Below are 19,278 nucleotides of genomic sequence, written 5' to 3'. Positions count from 1 at the left end.
ACTTTAAGAAGCGTCGTGATTTCAACCCTGGTTCGTCACACCTTATGCTCCAGGGTCTGGGTGGCCAAGACCTAAGTCCTGGCCTGCATACTAGCATTCACAGCCTGGTGGGTGCAGAGCTCCCTTACTCCTGGCAGCCCAAGTCCAACCTTGGGTTTAAGCAAAAGTTTCAAACTTGCCAATTAGAACAACTATCATTTTGATGATGTGCATGGCCCAATCCTGGAAAAGAACACGTAACAGATCCATGACTTGGACTTATTTTCAACCACAGCCAGTCACTGGTTGCTCAAAAGAATGACAAAACTTGTGCCAAGTTAAAGCTGACAAGTCCGTCCCCACCTCAAGTGAAAGCTGCCATGTATGATCCAGCTTGACTCTCTCTCTCTACACAATCTCCAATTCTGCTCCACCTTCCCATTTGTGCAAGACCGTAAAGCCACAGGGCTGATTCATGAAGGGAAGGGGAGATTAGAGGTGAACCATTAATGTGAAAATACAGGTTTCTTTTTCTAGTACACCTGCTTTTTTTTTTTTTTTTTTTGTCCTTTTTGGTACCCGGGGGGGCACTTAGCCACTGAGCCACATCCCACAGCCCTTTTTTATATTTTATTTAGAGTCAGGGTCTCACCTAGTTGCTTAGGGTCTCACTCGGTTGCTAAGGCTGGTTTTGAACCTCCTGCCTCAGCCTCCTGAGCCGCTGGGATGACAGGCGTGCACCACTGCAGCTAGTACACCTGCTTTTAAAATCTCTAAAAAATCATTTTTCAGGCTGAAAAAGAGGGGCCAAGAGTTAACGGGTCTGAATTTATTCATGATCTACAAAGAATTTAAACCATGGAGTACAGGCAAACTCTTTCAGCAGAAAACTTTATTTTCACTGCTGCTTCTGAATAGGCAAGACCCCCCACTCAGCAAGCAAGTTTCCCCACACAGCAGCCCCAGGCAATATGGCATCTGAAGTGCTGACCACATCTGAAGCACTGACCACAGGGTACAAATACAACAGCCTCAAACATCCAACACTCAGTTTCACTTTGGACACTTAACCAGCCAGGATACTTAGATGGAGAGAAGAAGCAACACTTAACACTCAACACGATCACCACTGGGGGCACAAGTTCAGAGTGCCCCATGCAGGGGACCTAGTTCTAACCTGAAGGTCACACAGTGTCACCCACTTGGGCCTTGCAAGGCAGCCCACCAAAGGCCTGTCACTCGGGAAAAGGATAGTTCCCAATTCAGAATGGCCAGGAGACTACCCAGTGGAGCCAGAAAGCACTGGGAACACTTGAGAAGGAAGCAAAAAAAACACATTCCAACCCTGCCTGCCAACACATGGAGGGACCGAGACAGGCCACAGGGCAGAGATGACCACTCAGGAGTCCTTTTCTAAGCTGTGAGATTTTTGGATTTCCCAAGATGTGTGGAATCACGATCTAAAGTCCAGGACTGATGCTGGCAGGATGGTCACTGCTGAGGATCTGGGGCAGTCGGGATGGGGGAGGACAAGAGAGCTAGTGGCAATCTTCAAAATACTTTATTACAAAATACAATGTGGGGTTCACAGTTGGCTTCCAGAATTCTCTAACACATATGCTGCTGAATGAAGCACAGTAAAATACCCAGCACTGCCCACAAGACCCTAACTTCTATGATGATTTTGATCCCCTTATAGTTACAGGAAAGCTCTGCAGCAGGTAGTGGAACGGAGGGGTGAGTCACCATGGACGGCCCGGCTGCCTGCTCAGCGGTGACCTTTTTTCCTCCAGGGGTTGGAATCCATGTCCATGGCCGAGGTGCCCATAGCTGGAGCCCTCAGAGTGGAGAGAAAACAATTCTGGACACCAGAAGACTCAGGTTGCTACTTCTTATTCCTGGGCTTTAGCTCTTCGGCTGCATTACGCAGGAAAATGTAATTTTTCTTTTGGGGATTATAAAACTCATGTCCCTAAAGAGAAAAAACCCAAGGATCTTCTTATTAACAGGCAACAGTTAACATTTGTGGCCCTTTTTACAAGCTGGCTCCTGTGCTAAGTGCTGGAAGTAGACCATTCTGGAACAGAACAAACCAAAGTGGAGAACAAGAAGTCAAATGTTAAACGCTTCCGTCCTCGGAGACAAGGTTAAGGGCCTAGTGCAGGTCTTTCCACAGTGTCCTGCTGGGGGTGGGGGTAGTCCTTTATGCCCCTCACAATGACTGGCAAGACCACCACACTGGGACCCTCAAGTCAAGATCAACCCTGACCTGAGGAAGGGCGCAGCTGGCCTGTGGCCTGGCCGGTGGCCTGGGCATCTCAGATGGGAAAAGCAGGGATCCCAGTGCTGCTGTGCCCGCTAGGGTGGAGGCGGCGTGGGGCTGGGGATGCCAAGCAAGCCCTCTGAACCTCACCCCCAGGTAGGAATGGCAGCTGCCCAGACTATCAGATATCAGAGGTCAGGGACACCAGCAGATCCGAACTTTAGGAAGTGCCAAGAGGGTGGGCAAGGCAGGTGACTACAAAGAAAGCAAGTGAGCACAGGCCTGGGAGAGAAGGTGAGTCCCAAATCACGCACTCTGCCACCTGTGCTACAATGACACACCAACAGGTATGCTTAGAAAGTTCTGGAAGTTTACACAAAACACAAAGTGCAGCTTTCTGAACAGGTTACATTCAAGCAGCAAGCTGATACTAAGAGTGCTTGAGCTAAGAACAATAAGAAACTCCTGAGGTGATGTTTTTACAACTGGACTGTGACCTGCACAATCCCACTGTCAGCGGACATTAACTGCCTGGACCAATTACATTACTACGATTTTTAAGCAGCACTCAAAGCAAATGAGCATTCTCACTTTACTACTTTTTTTAATGCTTGCACCGCACAGAGCCCCAAGTGTGGCTTAGGGAAAGGGGCGGCTCTGATGCAGACGCTGGGCTGGGCATGGGTGATTCAGAGCCTAGCCCAGGGCAGCGGCTAGGGGTCGCCAGGTCCTGACCTCAGCCAGGTGGAGTAGCAAGTCCGCACTCCGGCAAAGCCGCTGCTGTGGTTACAGCCATGGTGGTGGTCCACATCAGGGAACACTACTTGGCATGAAAAAGGAAAGGATCAGAGATGTGACATGTGCCAAGGGAATAGTGCATTTCAAAACCACCCGGCTGGGTGAAGGAAGCTGGGGGAGGAAGAGCATGTGGAGTGTGGCTTTTATTGTTAAGTAATTTTGGAATGCGCACATGGGCTACGGTGACAGGGAGTAGACCCGGGGCTTAGTGTGTGCAGAGGGGGAAGCGTCAGCAACACCGTGGAGACCCCGAGGGAGATGCATGCTCATTATCTTGACAGTTGGTTTCAGAGGCATTCAGAGATCGAAACTGATTACACTGTGCACACACTGTGCACTTTCAATGTGTGCCACGTGCTACATGTCAATCAACCTCAATAAGGATACTTTAAAAAAAAAAAGACAAAAAGGCAAGGCCCCCAAGAGAGGGGGGACACACAGGACAGAACAGGTATGACAGCCACGTGAAGGGGCAGAACCTGTCACTGCTCAGCTCTTCCGAGGAGGCAGAACTAAGGTGACCTCAGGAGCAGCAGAGCCTGGAGGGTAGGAGAGGGGCTGGGAGAATCAGCAGGTGCAGCTGGCCAGGCTGAGATGAGGAAACACTCAAGAGCAGCAGGGAGAGGGGCCACCAGCCACGTGGGAACCAAGGAGCCAGGGGTGCTCCTGGTCAGAGGTGGAGCCCCAGGCATGCAGGAGCTCCTCGAGTCCTGGCCGAGAGGGGGAGAAGCCAGCACAGACAAGCAGCCAGCCAGTGAAGGACCCGAGCAGCAGTGGGAAGAGGGACAGAGCCGAGAGAAGCAGTAAGAGCACTGAGAGAGGAGCGTGTGCATCACAGTGCCGGACGCAGAGAGCAGCTTCTGGACTGCATGAGGGGGGCTGGGACGGCAGGCAGAACCCTGCCAGCTCCTGACTCCTGCCCAAGCCATGACAGCTCCATGCCCTGGCCAAAGCCCCTTCCAGAAATTCAGGGCATCACCCAAGCTCCCCAGACGCCAGCTTCCTGTGTGCCCAGGCCTCTGTGACCAAGCAGAGAACAGCTGGCGCTGGCCCACACTGCCGGAGCACCTCCGGGGCCAGGTCGGATGAAGACTGCACTGAACCACCACAGCCCAAGAGGCAGGCCTACTAGTCACTGACAGTGAGGTGATGATTACCTTCCCAGGAGACACAGTGAGTCTGGAGGAAAAGCACAGTCCCAGCCTAAGCCTGGGTCCAGACCCTGCCTCTGTCGCCTCAGAGTGCCGGGAGCGGGCTGGGGACTCTCACCTTGGACCAGTCGTAGCTGGAAGCGTAGGCAAATATGTTTCCATTGTGATTGAAACAGCAAGCTGATATCGGCTGATCTAACTGCTCTGAAGTCTTTAGCTTTGTTCTGGCGTCTTTGTCCCAGAAGCTGAACCTACCATCAGATCCCACAGTTGCAAGGGTACCGTGAACAGGGTGGAATGCGATTCCATTTACCTGGAAGGGGTGACAAGCAGAGGCAGGTGTGGAGGAGAGGCAGGTCTGTGCCAGCACCTGCTTCCTGCAGGAATTAGGAGGTGAAAGACAAAGTCGCATCTCACTACCCACTCCTGAATCGACTGCCAGCACAGAACGAAACCCCGCCCCGCGAGGCACACAAGGCACAGAAGCTAACGTGTGCACTGCCAGGGGTGCACACGGGGGTGCGCCTCAGGAGAAGGCCTTTTTCTTTTTCAGTGAACAGTGATTTCTGTCCTGGCTACGTGTGAAAACTGTCTACCTGCACTCGTGAAGGTACCATGCGCTCCCAAACCACCTCAAGCCTGCGTTTCAAAACACTGAGAAGGAATTGGATGACATGTTCATAAAAACAGAAAATTGAAACCCAAACTTAAGCCCTTTACCTCCAGAGAACACACACAGGCTCCCTGGTGCTCTCCGGGTGTCTTTTCTGCCCCTCTAATCACCTGGAGAACCAACTCCGGGTCTGATTCTGTGTCTACTTTTCAGGTCAGAGTTACGATTCTACAGACGTACCGCATAGATGTCTTGTGGAGCTGAAGTATTGGTTCCGTTGGATCGATGACATTTAAAGGTGAAGTTATCTTTGGCACTGAAAAACAAAGGCACTTCTAAGTCTTCCCTTTAAAAAACAAATCTTGAGTATGATTTCTAGTTGGCCGAGTTCCACTTACGGATTTGGAGGGTTGATGTAGTGAATAGCAACTCTCCCCTCGATACTCCCCAGGGCAAAGCCAGTTGGCTTGTTCTGTTTGTCTTTAAATATAGCCACACAACGATGCTATGGTTAAAAAAAAAAAAAAGTACATTACCACGATTAAATATGTATGAATCAATGTGAAAGTGGGATTGTCACTCCATTCAGGTCTCAGGGAACCAGGGGCACTGTTCCAATGTGACGAAGGCACTCTTGCTCCCCAGTTAGCATTGCTTTCTAACTGTTTGACAGCCGTATGATTTTTGTGACCAAACTGTATGACTGCAACTGTCCCTTCTCCCTCTGCCACCCTGGAAGGCCCTGTCCACCCCAGCAAAACACACGCTGAGACCAGGGTGCCGACTGATGCAGGCTCTGGCCCTGCTGGGCTGGGAGGTGCTCCCTTCCATCAGCAGCCACCACCAGATAGTCAGTGGCCATTAGGATGTCACCTGCGTTGGTGTGGCTCCTCTTCTCCAGCTGGCAGACAACGTCTGCCAGGCCCACCTTGTGGGGCGACAGTGTGGAGACGGTGGACCAGGCAGCACTTGATATATTAACTGTGAACATGCTACACATAAGGAACACCAGCATTCTGCTCTTTATTTCAATGAACTTGACCATTTTAGGCTATTATCAAAGAATACTAAATGCTGGTGGGGATGTGAAGTGAAATGTTGGTGGGATGTACACTAGTACAGCCACTATGGAGAGGAATTGCTTAAAAAACTAAGAATGTAACTGCCACACACTCCAGCTGTACCACTCCTGGATTTATCCAAAGGAAATGAAGTCAGCACACTAGAGAGACCCCTGGACCACATGAGAACTCAGCACCACTCTTAGCAGCCAAGATAAGAAACCAGCCTCAGTGCCTGACCCCCGAGGAACGGAGAAAACACGGCACAGAACAGTATTCAACCATGAAGAATGAGACCCTGTCGTGCAGGAAGACGGAGGACTGGGGTCAGCACGGTAAATGGAATGAGCCAGACATGCTTTAAGAACCTAAAAGCAGAAGGGGACTATAAGGCCGGGAGGAGGGGAGGAGTGTGCAGGGGGACATGATCAAAGCTCAGCACCTACGCTTGTGGAAACACCCTGGTGAAACTAATAGTTTGAACGATATGTTAATAACTATGGTTTTTAAAAAGCAGATCCCACAGAAGCTGCCAGGAGAGTGGTGGTTCCCAGAGGCCAAGGGAAGGAGGGAATCCTGATCTGTACGCACTACTGTTAGCGTTAGACAGAAGGCAGAGGCTTGGTGACCACAGAGGCCAATGTGCTGCGTCTCAGGAAGCCAGGGGAGGACGTTGAGGACCTCGCAGTAAAGGGGCAACGTCCTCCAGGCTCATCACGCTGCCACAACCGCAGGCTCTCCTTCTCCTCTCAAGGCCGAGGAGCACCCTGGGCACTCACACCTGTGCTTTCTCCAACCACCCACCGGGCTAGTGCCTGACGGCAGTGAGCACGGAGCTCGAGTGCCGCCCTTCCCGTCCTTCTCTAGACGAGCATCCGGGAGGAGGACTGCGGTTCTGCAGTGCTGCTTCTGATGTTGTCAGAGGCTCCCGCTGTCTCCACGCTGGCTTCGTCACCCTGCAGCCTTGCAAGAGTGCACAGGGCTCCACTTCTCCTGATCTTGGTACTTGTCTTGTCACATCCTGGTAGCAGTGGTCCCAAAGGTGTGAGGGGATGTCTCACGGTCTCCCGTTTGCATTTCCCTGGTGAGTAGTAACACTGGCCACCTCCGTATCTTCTTTCGAGCAATGTCCATTTAAGTCTTCAGCCCATGTTTCCACCAGGTCTGTCTTTGCTTTCAAGTTGCAGGAGTCCTCACGTACGCTGGAAGGTCTCTCTTGATCGGACGTGTAGTTTGCAAACGTTTCCTCCCTCTCACAGGCTGCCTTCTCACCGGTTCCTTATGCCGCACAGAAGCCTTGCATTGGACGTCTTCATTCGATCATTTTTGCCTTTGTTCCCTATGCTTCTGGTGTGACACCCAAGAAATCACTGCCAAGCCAGTGTTATAAAATTCTCACCTAAGTGCAAGACCTGGATTGAACTGGTGGCAGAGGGAGGAAGGAGAGATTCCAGAGCAGTTCCAGGTGGAAGCGAAGGAGCATAGTGACAGATGATAGGAGAGGAGGAGGGAGGGGGACTCAAGAGTGACGCTAACTCCACCCCAGACCACCAAGCAAGCGGAGGTGCCATCTAGTGAGACTGGAGCACCAGCATCAGGCACAGGGAAGGAGGAAGGAGTGGTAGGAAGGGGCAGGTCCTGACCCACTGGTGTTTATATGTGCAAATACACACACTTGTATGTGTGCACGTGTGTGCACATGGGCACACACAGCATGGCACTGGGGCAAGAAGGGAGAATTGGCACACACAGCATGGCACTAGGGAGAATTCCAAGGAGAGGAAATATTGGAAAAAGAGCCACAGAAAGGGGTCCTGGGTTTGGAGAGGGGTGCTACTAGGTGGGGACCTCTGGGAGAAACAAAGGAGCTGCCAGTTTGTGGGTGTCCTTGTTGGGAGCACAGAGCAGGGTCTGCTGGGGGTCCACGTCTCTAGACAAGCATGACTGCGGCAGTGATGAACAGGAGATGAGCCCGGGACAGAAGACGGCCGCCCGGGAAGGTGAGTGGGGAATCTCGACATCCAGCAAAGAGCCACAAGGGGGAGGCAGCAGCAGCCAGACCGCAGAAGAGGCTGGCAGCACCGAGCCAAGGGCTGGCAGCTCGGGAGCAGACTCCAGCAGTGGTGACCTCGAGCAACTTGTCAGGCTTCAATGAATTACTGGTGAGGAACCAGTGGCCATCACGTCAGAGTTTCAGTAAGTTTGGAAGGGAACAAACACAGGTCATGACAGACACCTGACCATGAAGGGAAAAAGAATACAGGTGGAGCTGAAGGAGGAGGCGTGATGAACCAGACCTGGGCACCTGTGGGGGAAGAACCAAGAGCTTGGGCTATAGGAGAGTGAAACTGGACTGTGTCAGGTTCCTGCTACTCTGCAGGGCAGGGAGTCCCAACATAAAACTGGCCTCAGACTCCCACTCCACCTGACGGGAGACAGGGAAAAGCACAGGTGCACGCAGACTTGCAAATCCAGCAGGAGGAAGATGAGGAGGGTCCTTTATTCGCTGAAGAGAAGCTGAGACAAAGGCTAAAGGGGCAGTCTGGGTCTGAGGAGGAGAGTGAAGCAGGTCCAGCAGTCCTGTGGCCAGCAGGAAGATGAAGCCGCTGCCCAGCTGGCTGCACCTGCTTTGAAGAGCCTGCAAGTTACTCTGAGGGCATGAATTCAAGGAGGCACAGATGTCTGGTGAGTCAAAAGCTAGAGAACCTGTGACCGCGTGAGAGCTGACGCTGGGGGCGACAAGCTCACGAGGGACCAACCCAGCAGGGGGCGTTTTACTCAGCAGCACTCGGCCCCCGGGGGATGTCTGTGGAGACAGGTGAGGCGGGCTCCCCACAGACGGGCATTTACTCACCAAACTGTCTCCTTCAATCCACCCCCTAAAACAACCTCCAGCCTTTTCAAGCAGGTGCACTGCAGTCTACACAGACGCGCCTGACAGGCAGGTGCTCAACCCAGCTTCCCTGGGTGAGGCGTGGCTCACCTGGTGCTTCAGTGGAGACTCTATCCTCCTGAATTCAGAGGGCTGGTTCTCGAGCTGGTAGACGATCAGGCCCCTCTCTGCGGTCGCCACCACGGCCATTGGGTAGATCTAGGGAACAGGGAAATGGAGACTCTTAACAAGGAGGAGTGGGTTTTTTATTCTAGTCACAAAAATTCAAACTTCTTAAAAGTGAACAATCCAATGGCATCAACGTTTTTTTTAGTTGTCGATGGATCTTTATTCATTTATTTATATGTGGTGCTGAGAATCAAACCCAGTGCCTCACACATGCTATGAAAGCGCTCACCACTGAGCCACAACCCCCGCCCCATCGTTTTTTAAAACCATAAAATTTGAACATTTAGAAAATATTCTGAGGAACTGAGCAGAACTGAAAATCACCCACACCAGCCCTTCAAATGGGCACACCTGACGGTGGCACACCCGACGGTGGCACACCCAGTTTCAGTCTTCTGAGCCTTGTGCAACTAGTCCTTACGAGCACCAGCACAGAGCTCACGTTGTTCTGAGAACATCGCAGTGGCTGCCTGGTGTTCCCTCAAACCAACGCCCCACAGGTCAGTGGGTCTGTTTAACTGTGCCACCATGCAGCCCCACTAGGTCACTTCCAGGGTTTCATGACATCATGTCGGGGAAGACCATGGTTTCCATCTCAGAGACAGGCCTCTGAAGACTGGAATCACCCCACGAAATCACTACGAGCTTTCCTGCCATCACACAATGAATCCACACAAGGAATGGCATGCAGCTAGCTGCATATGTTCAAAAAGTGACCAAAACCCAGTATTCAGGAGTCCTGGACAAATGTAGCCCCAAACCAACCACAGTGACTAGGGTAATTTGAATTACACTCCCATACCTGCGAATAAAGGAGGGATTTTTCGGTCACCCACTAATTGCAGAATGCCAGGAGGTAACAAATGCTATATTGCTATTTTCAAGGAAATGAAACTCCTTACCACATCAGCACAGTAACACCTCTCAGGGAGCTGCAAGACCATCATGGGGTTTGACGACCGGGTATCCCAAAACTAAAAGCCAAAAGGAGCTGTGAGTGTATGTTCAAACTGCAGTCTACCCAGGAAGAGCAGGTCCGCCGTTTCAGCGCGCGCCCTCCCCGCACACCGCACCTTCAGAGTCCTATCCCAGCTCCCTGTCATCACACAGCTGTAGTTCGGAGCCTTGATCCAATGTATGGTTTTAACAGGTGCGTCATGCTTTCAACAAGACAGAAACCAAACAGGTCAATGTGACATAACAAGGTGCTCAATACCTTCACTTCTAGAAAGTCAAAGAAAAGGAACTAATTAAAAACAGGTCATATCACACAAAAATCAAAGGACATTTCAGTGCTTCCCCAGGACCAAATGTAGTCAATCTGACACAAGAGCATATACTCACCTTCCATTTTACAAACTTCAATTTGACTTTTACTCATAACTAAAAGTGACAGTAAGGCCCTCCCTGTGGAGATATGCAGAACTAGCTAACAGAGAACTCCACCAGTTTCACATACAAACTAAGGTGAGATGAGGACAGGCTCCAGTGGGTGACACTGTGATCCCAGTACGTGACACTGTCCTGGAAACACGCGGCTGCCAAGAGGCTCTTGTGGAAGCCCACTAGGCTGGGCTGCAGCTGCAGGCTCACTGCCTTCACTACTCTGGCCCCTGCTCAGCACCCTTTGTGGGAGAACCTGCCTGCTGTCCCCAAGCACACCACAGAAGCTCTGTGGGAATGTGGAAGTGCCCCGCTGGCTTGAGGCGGAACTGCTAGACCCTGAAGACAGTGCCTGGCACAGGGTCGTTCAGTGAACACCCGAGGACGACCAGGCAAGCCACACACAGGTGTGGGGATGCCACACGGCCATGCCAAGGAACACTAGCAGCCCTTGTCTTTATAGGTTCTAACGCCACTGACTCCTGATGGCACCACCCACATGTACCGGGAACACACATGCCAAAGGCTCCACGAAAATACTAGAAACAACAAAAATGGACATAAAACATGTTATTTTTGTGCTAAAGAGCTCTCTAACACACTGAGTTTAACTGACTTGGTACACTCACAGTGTTCTTTTTCTGTAACAGGGAACTATTATATGTTCATCACAACCCTGGGCAGCAGTCTTGTCCCGCTGATTTGCAGAGGGCTTGTTACCTGTGCAATCTGTATTGCCTGGTTACTATTGAGGTCCCACATTTTGGCAGTTTTATCACAGGATGCTGTAAATACTTTGCTCCCATCCTAAAACAAAATGGAGAAAATTTGTCATTCTTAGAAAAATTAAATCTATATAAATTCAGATACTAGGTTGAACATATTTGTTTTACAATTTTTATTTTTCCAATTATTTGGGGACCACCATACTGCAGGTCACCATAAACAAAACACACTTTTGGCTCTATATTTTATTGACTTAAGAGGTTAAATATAAATAGAATATTTAAAAAATTCATCAAATACCACTTAAAGTTATATAGTGAAAACTAAGTCTCATCTCTTTTCCCAGCTTTCTTCCCAAAGGCAACTTTGGGCTACTTTTAAAATCTTTTTGCATTTAAGAAATTTAAGTCTTCAGAAAAGCTGCAATAATAACACAATGCAGGCCAGACATAGCGGTGCACACCTGGAATCCCAGCAACTCAGGAAGCTGGGGAAGGAGGATTGCAAGTTTGAGGCCAGCCTGGGCAACTTAGTGAGACCCTGTCGCAAAATTAAAAAAAAAAAAAAAAAAAAAAAACGACAGGGGAGGGGATGAAGCTCAGTGGTAGAGCACTATTGGGTTCAATCCCCAGTACCAGAAAAATACACAAATGTAAACACCCATAAACATTTCACCCAGATTCACCAACTGTAAACATTTGCCACACTTACTCTCTCTATACACACACACACGTACATATAATCTTTATTACTTTGTTCAGTTCCATGTCTAATGGCAATCCAACGTACGTGTGATAAAACTATATCACTTTACCATAGTTGCTGGTCTATGCTAGCAGTCACTGAGTAAAGGTGTTTAAACACTCACAAGCAGAAACCACGAGCAGGCCTGTCCTGGCACTGCCACATGCATCCGGGGTGAAGGTGTGTGGCTACACCCCAAGTAAACTGCACCTGCAGAAGCAGGCAAGGCCGATTTGGCTCACAGTCAGAGGCCCCTAGCCCCTGGCCTAGACCATTTCACTTCTGGTTTCAGAGCTCAGAGATCTTCCATCCTTCCTCGCAACAATCTCTCCCCCTAGAAGCCACCAATTCTCCATCTGAAAAAGAGGCGAAACCTGCTCCTCTTTCCATCAGTGAATTTACGGGGTGATGCTATAAACCTTGGATGCAGAGCAATCCGACCAGCTGGACAGACAGTAACACTGCACACATGGAGCACCGCTCAGCAACGAGGAGGAAGGAGTGACACTCCACACCTGGCTGAGCCCGACGCAGGACACTGAGGGAGAAGCTAGACTTAAAGTTTATATCCTGTACGATCCATTTATGTGATATTCTTGGAAAGCAAAACTTTCAGGACAGAAAATAGATCAATGGTTTCCAGGGGCTGAGTTGGGAAGGCCCAGACGACAAAAGGGTAGGAGGGTGTCTGGGGCTGATGGATCTGGTCTGCTTCTCAAACACAACTGTGCTCCTCAAAACAAAGCTACACACCGGAAGCTTCAGTTTCACTGTATGCCTAATAAATAAATGTCTAAAAATAACCTGATAAATCTGATCAGAAAAGTCAGGGACAAAGCCTGGAGGCTTGGCTTCCTTAGCATCACATAGAAGCGGTGAGACTGGGTGTCAACACCTCCCTGGCCTGCTGCTGAGGGGCCAGCCCTCCACGGTGGCTCCTTCAGAACACAACTGTCCACCCCACTGCCATGGCACAGGCGCCTCACCCTCCCGTCCCATTTCCTTGCAAATGGTCACTTCATCATTAAACTCTCCTCAATATGAAAAAGGAAGAAAAAATAAATAACAAAAAGAAAAAAAAAAGCTCAGAACAAACTTGTATATATATGTGCATGTGCTTACATTCAGGATCTGAAGAAGAAAGAGAAGTTGAAAAGCCTGAAACAATTCAAATCTTTAATAATATGAAGTATTCTTTTGTTCCCCCTCTAGGTATTTCTGGAATACTAAAATTTCCGACTTTAAAACATAAGCTCATGTATTTAGAGATAGGAAAGACTTCAAGAAATGACATAATTTCTTGCTCCAGATAACATATCAATAAAACAAATGGTTTTAATGAAAGCAAAGCTTTCAGAGTACCTAACTTAAGCTAACATTGCGAGTGACAATTAATTTTTACATTCACACTCAGAAACTTGGAGTTTCTACAACGTGGACATATACACACTATGGGTTGAGCATCCTTAATCCAAGGAACCAAAATGCTCCCAAATTCAGTGTCATTTATTGCTCAAATGGTCAGGGAAGCTAACCGTAGAGTCCAGGTGAATATTCCCAAATCTAGTCCTGAAATCTGAAACACTTCTGGTCCCAAGCATATCAGATGGGGGACACCTGACCTGTGCTTGGGTTCCTGTGTGAACTTTGTGAATCACACAGCACTTTAAGTAGAAGAGAATGTGGAAGATGGACTGGAACATACATCACTCCAGCAGACGTCCAACACGGGTCCAGTATGCATCTGCTGGGCTTTTGGAATGGTCTGCCCACTGTCCTGAACTTCCCAGCAGCGAACCTGTAAGAAAGACCAACTCAAGCAAGTGAGGCAATTCATGGTGCACTACAAGCATGTACCCAGGAACGAAGTGTAGAATTCACACACAAACTCTTCTATCAACCTAATCATCTAATTTTAAGAACAAAGTCATCAAAATGTATATAGAAGGAGCTATTTTTCTATTTCTGAGCTATTAAAACATACAATCCTATTGCTTAACTTAAAACTGCAAGTAATTTCCTCATCACATCTATGAGATATCTGTCTTTTAAAGTAGAAGTAGAGGCACACACCTGTAATCTCAGCTACTTGGAAGGCTGACACAGAAGAGAAGAGGGCTCAAGGCCAGCCCTGGGTAATTTAATGAGACCCTGTCTCAAAATAAAAAGGGCTGGAATGTAGCTCAGCAGTACAGAGGCTGTGGGTTCAACACCCAGTATTGCAAAACTAAGTAAATAATAAGTAAGAATAGACTATTATACATAACTATTTAGAGAATCAAGACTGAAGTAGAAATTTACTTTTCTACTCTGAATGCTTTCATTTTTAATCTCACTTTTCCTGTTTGTAAAAGTAATGCAATTTAGAGATTTCGTAAATATGACAAAATAAAAATAGCTCTAAATCAGGCTTGGGGGGTAGCTCAGGGGTGTAGAGTGCTTACCTAGCACGTATGAGGTCCTGGGTTCAATCCCCAAGCACCACAAAAAAACAAACCAACCTAAAAACACCACCACCCTAACTCTATGATCATGGTTAACAATTAATGTACTTTCAGTCTTCCTTTAATGTCTACAGATTTTCTTGAAAATCCTAGATTACACAGTATTGTTACTTTTGTAACTGCAACTTTTCTCACTAGCCCATGAGTCTATTCATCTTGAAATGTTCTAAAAAAAAATTTTAGCAGTAAGTCAAATAAAATCTTTATAAAAACTACATATAAAAAGTAAACTTGTCTAACTTTGACTTTCCTCCTCCCTAGTCTTTCCCTCTTTCCCCTACTGCCCGTCTCCCTGTTGCAGGTCAGTTTGCTTTTCCAGAAACCCTGAAAATGGTATTCTACCATTTAAATACCTAATTGTCATCACCACTGGTATAAAGTCAATTTCTAAGGAGGTGCCCTCAGGCAGTATCAAGGAGTACAGCCCTGAGCTCCCTGTGTACCCCAGCTGGCACTTGTGGAACTTGGGTCAACTGATCTACTTCTAAGCCTTGGCATCCTGACTTGTAACATGGAGACAATAAGCACACAGCACTTGAGCTGTGTAATGACTAATTCGTTATCATATTTCCTCCTCAAGCCCCAGGACAACCAGTGGGACAGGGGTCACACTTAAGGATTTCTGAGAACACTGCCAATTTACGAGAATGTTCCAATTTGCATACTACCAGCAGTACATGGAAGGCTGAAGCTTATCCTTACTGGCACTATTAGTTTTTTAAGCTTTTTGTTAGTTTGATAGAAAAAGAGAGTCTACTATGTAAATTTGTCTCTTTCTGAGGTAAATGTGGCTGAATGGTTTTTACTCCATTGTGAAGACCCCTTTTGTATCCAGTGCTTAGTACTCTACCAATTTTTATCATTCTCTTTTGTACATTATGATTAGTCTTTCTGTACACAATTGATAATTAGGTCTAGGCAGACTTAGTGCTATTATCTAAAGCTGAACACAGGCTAGAAGCACATTTTCAGGATGCTAAGAAAGGAATTGTGTATATCAACAGGGGTAACATTCCTCAGTGAATGGTACTCGGTTTGGGAATATGTCTTAACACACTGGACTACAGCAGGAAATTTGGAGCGATGCATGATTGTGATGTCTCCACTCAGAAGGGGTCACAGTCTCTGTGTTGGTTTCTTGGAAAAGACCATGTATGTAACCTTAGCTCAGATCCACTCACTTGGATCAGAATGGAGCTAAGGAACGTCAACTGTGCTCACACAGAGACAGGCTTTAGAGAAGATGCACTTAGGGAGCACTCACGTCATTAGCCCACGATCCTGCAATAAGGAAGTTCCCAGGTAAGGTCGGAGGGCTGAAAGACAGACACCCGATGCTATCATCAGGAGAAGATGTCACTTCAATATCCTGGGGAGGGAAATCAATGTTGAAATGTACACATCATCACAGTGTTCTCACTGAACAAACCGTGGCGGACTTTTCTTGCCTCAGGAACTGACTTAGACCTTCCCTTACTTTGATCCAACAAGCCAGGGAAAGTACTAGCCTTCTGGGACTAGAAACAGCACACTAAATGAAAGGCCCAAAGCCACCTTTTCCACATGGTGGCCCAATTCACTCTTGCTCCAAGTGACTGATCACAGCTACTACCCCACCCCACCACCACCAGCACAGAAATGCCGATTTGACAGTCCTCAGCTTGGCCCTGGGAATCTACACTTCTCACAGTCACCTGGGTGATTCTAGAGACCTGGCAAGTTAAGAGGAACCAGACACTAGTCCAGGACACAGGTATTTCTGTGCTCCAGCGTTCTGGGAAATCGGGCTAGACAAAATGTCAGAGCTTTCATTCCAAAGGAGGGTCCCCAGCCGTCTGTTTCTCCTGATGCTGCGGATGTAGAGAACGCCATGAGGCAGTACCTTCATAGGGTTATGATTATCTGTGGTTGTGCTGCCAAACATGCTGGTCCCACCAGTTCCAAAACCCGAAGTTGTTCCAAACAGACTCATTTTGGCTCTAAAAAAATAAAATGGAAGATGTTAGGGACAGGTTCTTTCTTAAGTAATAAAATGCACTGAGGTGCTGTGGTTGTGGCTCAGTGGTAGAGCGCTCGCCTGGCATGTGTGAGGCACAAGGTTCAATTCTCAGCACCACATATAAATAAATAAATAATAAATAAATAAATAAATATCAACATCTAAAAAATATTTTTAAAAAAATGCACTGAGAGGCAATAAAAGATTTTAAGTCAGAGAAAGAAAATACTCGAAGTGGCTCAGTGCCAGACTTCTTTCTTCAGAAGAGATCTAAGTATACAATAAGCAGACTGATTTTTAAAAATATGTTTTCTGCTGGGTGTGGTGGCACTCGCCTAAAATCCCAGCAGCTCAAGAGGCTGAGGCAGGAGGATTGCAAGTTTAAAGACAGCCTCATCAACTTAGCAAGGCTCTAAGAAACTCAGTGAAACGCTGTCTAAATAAACTACAAAAAGGGCTGGGGATGTGGCTCACAGTTAAGTGCTCCTGTACCACCCCCTCTAAAGAAAGCTTTCTATTTTAGAACAGTTTCAGATTTAGAGAAAATCAAAAAGACAGGAGCGTTCCCATATACTTCACATCAGTTTCCCCAATTCCTGATATCTGATAGAGCATGACACATTTGTCAACTAATGAACCAATACTGATACAGTACACCAGGGTGGTTTCCAGTTACCAGCTAGGAAACACATTTGCGCGTTTCAACAGAAAAGACAGAAGAACCCATTTCCAGCTCTCCCCTGGCAGGAGTTCATTTTCTTCCCACAGCGCTGGTCAGTTCAACATCTACATGAAGTCACCTAGAAAAACAAGTCCTAGAAGGGACTCAGCGACTTGTATTTAGTAGTTTTTTAAAAAAAAGTAATCCACTGTGGTCCATCTGAGTTCCCAAAGTTTTGGTGTTAGGTCACAGACATTTATCCAAAAAGAACTGTCACCAAGTTTTTTTCAAGGCATAACTAGCAGGCCCACCAGGGTCTGAACGGGACCTCTGCCACTCACCAGAGCAGGAACCTTAAAGTAACCAGGCCTCATTTTCCTGCTCTGCAAACAGAGAATACTGTATGTTCTTCAGGTCTGCACAGAGGGTCAAATCAGATATGCAGAAAGTGCAGTGTCTAGCACATACTAGGTACAATAAGCAACTTTTCCTTCTTTTTTCCCCCTTCTAAGGAGAAAGTCTATGCATAATTTCCTAAAGATTCACAAGCTTTGATACTATGTTTTCAATTTGTTAGCAAATTTTTACATTCAGAAGTCTACCACATCAGTCACCTCTCCAAAAGAAGCCTAATGGCTCAGTGACATACTAGTTAATGAGGGTAACATCATTAAACAGGACAACAGAGAATGGAGAAACAGCAAGGAATTTGGGGAAGGCATCTGGCTTCATGAAAAATGAAGTGTAGACATAAAAGGTCAGAGCAACAGCTATGAGCACATGCATAGTTCAGAAAGCAAACTTGTGAGAGGTTGTGGCACCTGCCAACCTCATCTCTGTCCTGAGCTGTAAAATGAACCTGAAGGATCAGTTAGCTGCCTGAGAAAACGAATGCAGGAATGCCAGGGCTTCTGTAACCAGGGTCCAGAAACCAGTTATGTGGCTCTGGGCAAGTGCCTTAGTCTTGACTTTTTCATCTGTAAAATAAAGACACCGATATCTACTTCACAGAGTTGTAAGAACCAAATGAAGGTTGTGCACACTGCACTTAAAGCACAATTGGCTCTTAACAAATGTTTCTGTTCCACCTCTGCCCAACATTCAAGTTGCCATCAGGGATGGACTCATAGGACTCCAGGCAAGAGTCAGTCAGCCACTTATCACATGCTGTGCTGGACACTGGGAAGCCCCAAGAAGTTCAGAAGGGAGGGTACCCAAGGATCTGGCGATCTCCTCCCTCCCTCCCTCCCTGCTGCACCTCAGCACGCTCTGCTGGCCGCTTCTGGTGCATCTTACCAGATGGTCCTTCAGACCCTCATGATTGGCCCACCCGTCCCCCCAACTCCCCAGCTGCCTCCCTTTGAATCTTCATATCTCAGTCCAAAAGCTTCTCAGATCGTTCTGGGGTGATGGAAACGTTCTAAAACTGTCTGGTGATGTTTATGCAACTATACACAATTTCCCAAATTCGTCAAAATATACCCCTTAGCAGGGAAATTCACGTTCTGCAAGCTGGACTTTCATGAAGCTGTCAGCCCAGTTCTTTAAATATCACCCTCTCGGAAGCTTCCCTAATTTGACGAATCCATCCTTCCTGTCGCGCCCCTTGTTTTCTTGGAGGCACTGGGAACCGACCTGCATTCTCTTGTTTACAATCCACGCCATGCTCCAAGAGGGCCGGCGCCTGCCTGGTCCCTCCCCTAGGCACACCGGGTCCCGCAGCACGCATGCTGGCCCGGGGAAGTGTGCAACGCACACGTCAGGAGCGGCGCTCGGTTCCCGCGACTGGCAAGGGCAACGAAGCCATCTGCGAAGGATGCCTTTCCGCAGAGACTTCTGCGAGGAGGCGACGTGTGCCTCCTGGACAGCCGGACGTCTAGGGGGACGGGCAAGGCGACAACCCTGCCTTAACCCAGGGAGACCCTCCCCGGGCCTCAGTTTCCCTACAAGCGCAACGACGAGACCCCACCCTAGGCGCCCCCCGGGGCCCCCTCCGACCCCGGCCGAGCTTCGCGGAGCCTCTGCCCAAGCGCCGCCTTACAACCAGGCGCACCCCGCAGGGGACTCCGGCCTCCGCCGGCGGCGTGGCGCGGCAACGGCCGGCCGGGGCCTACCTGAGGGTCGCGCCGCGGCGGGCAGCGAGAGGGCCCGAGGAGCCTGCAGACCGGCTCTGGCGCGGAGGAACCGGGCGAGGTAGCGCGAGTAGGAACGCCGGGAGCCCGAGCCTCCTCGAGCTGGTGGTAGCAACAGCCCCAATTACCGCGGAAACACGGCGCATGCGTCCCAGAGCCACTTCCGGTGTCGTCCGGAAAGCGCCGAAGAAACCGGCTCCTCC

General features: G+C 48.5%; 1 protein-coding gene across 1 annotated transcript; it reads right to left on the bottom strand.

Annotated features, from left to right (window-relative positions):
* Nucleotides 1-1,525: 1,525 nt before the first annotated feature.
* Nucleotides 1,526-19,235, bottom strand: RAE1 (ribonucleic acid export 1). Its single transcript, XM_079129444.1, has 12 exons — nt 19,058-19,235; nt 16,166-16,262; nt 15,548-15,652; nt 13,485-13,577; nt 11,030-11,116; nt 10,000-10,086; nt 9,829-9,900; nt 8,849-8,956; nt 5,203-5,309; nt 5,045-5,120; nt 4,310-4,504; nt 1,526-1,951 (listed from the first exon to the last, which is right to left on the bottom strand). Exons 1-12 carry the CDS (start codon nt 19,219-19,221, stop codon nt 1,865-1,867), a joined length of 1,278 nt encoding a protein of 425 aa, XP_078985570.1. The 5' UTR covers nt 19,222-19,235; the 3' UTR covers nt 1,526-1,864.
* Between the last annotated feature and the right edge of the window lie 43 nt (nt 19,236-19,278).

The sequence above is a fragment of the Sciurus vulgaris genome (genome assembly GCF_902686455.1).
Source record: "Sciurus vulgaris genome assembly, chromosome: 2".
NCBI classification, from domain to species: domain Eukaryota; kingdom Metazoa; phylum Chordata; class Mammalia; order Rodentia; family Sciuridae; genus Sciurus; species Sciurus vulgaris.
Note: the sequence above shows the minus strand (reverse complement) of the source record. Positions and strands in the feature narration are given on the sequence as shown.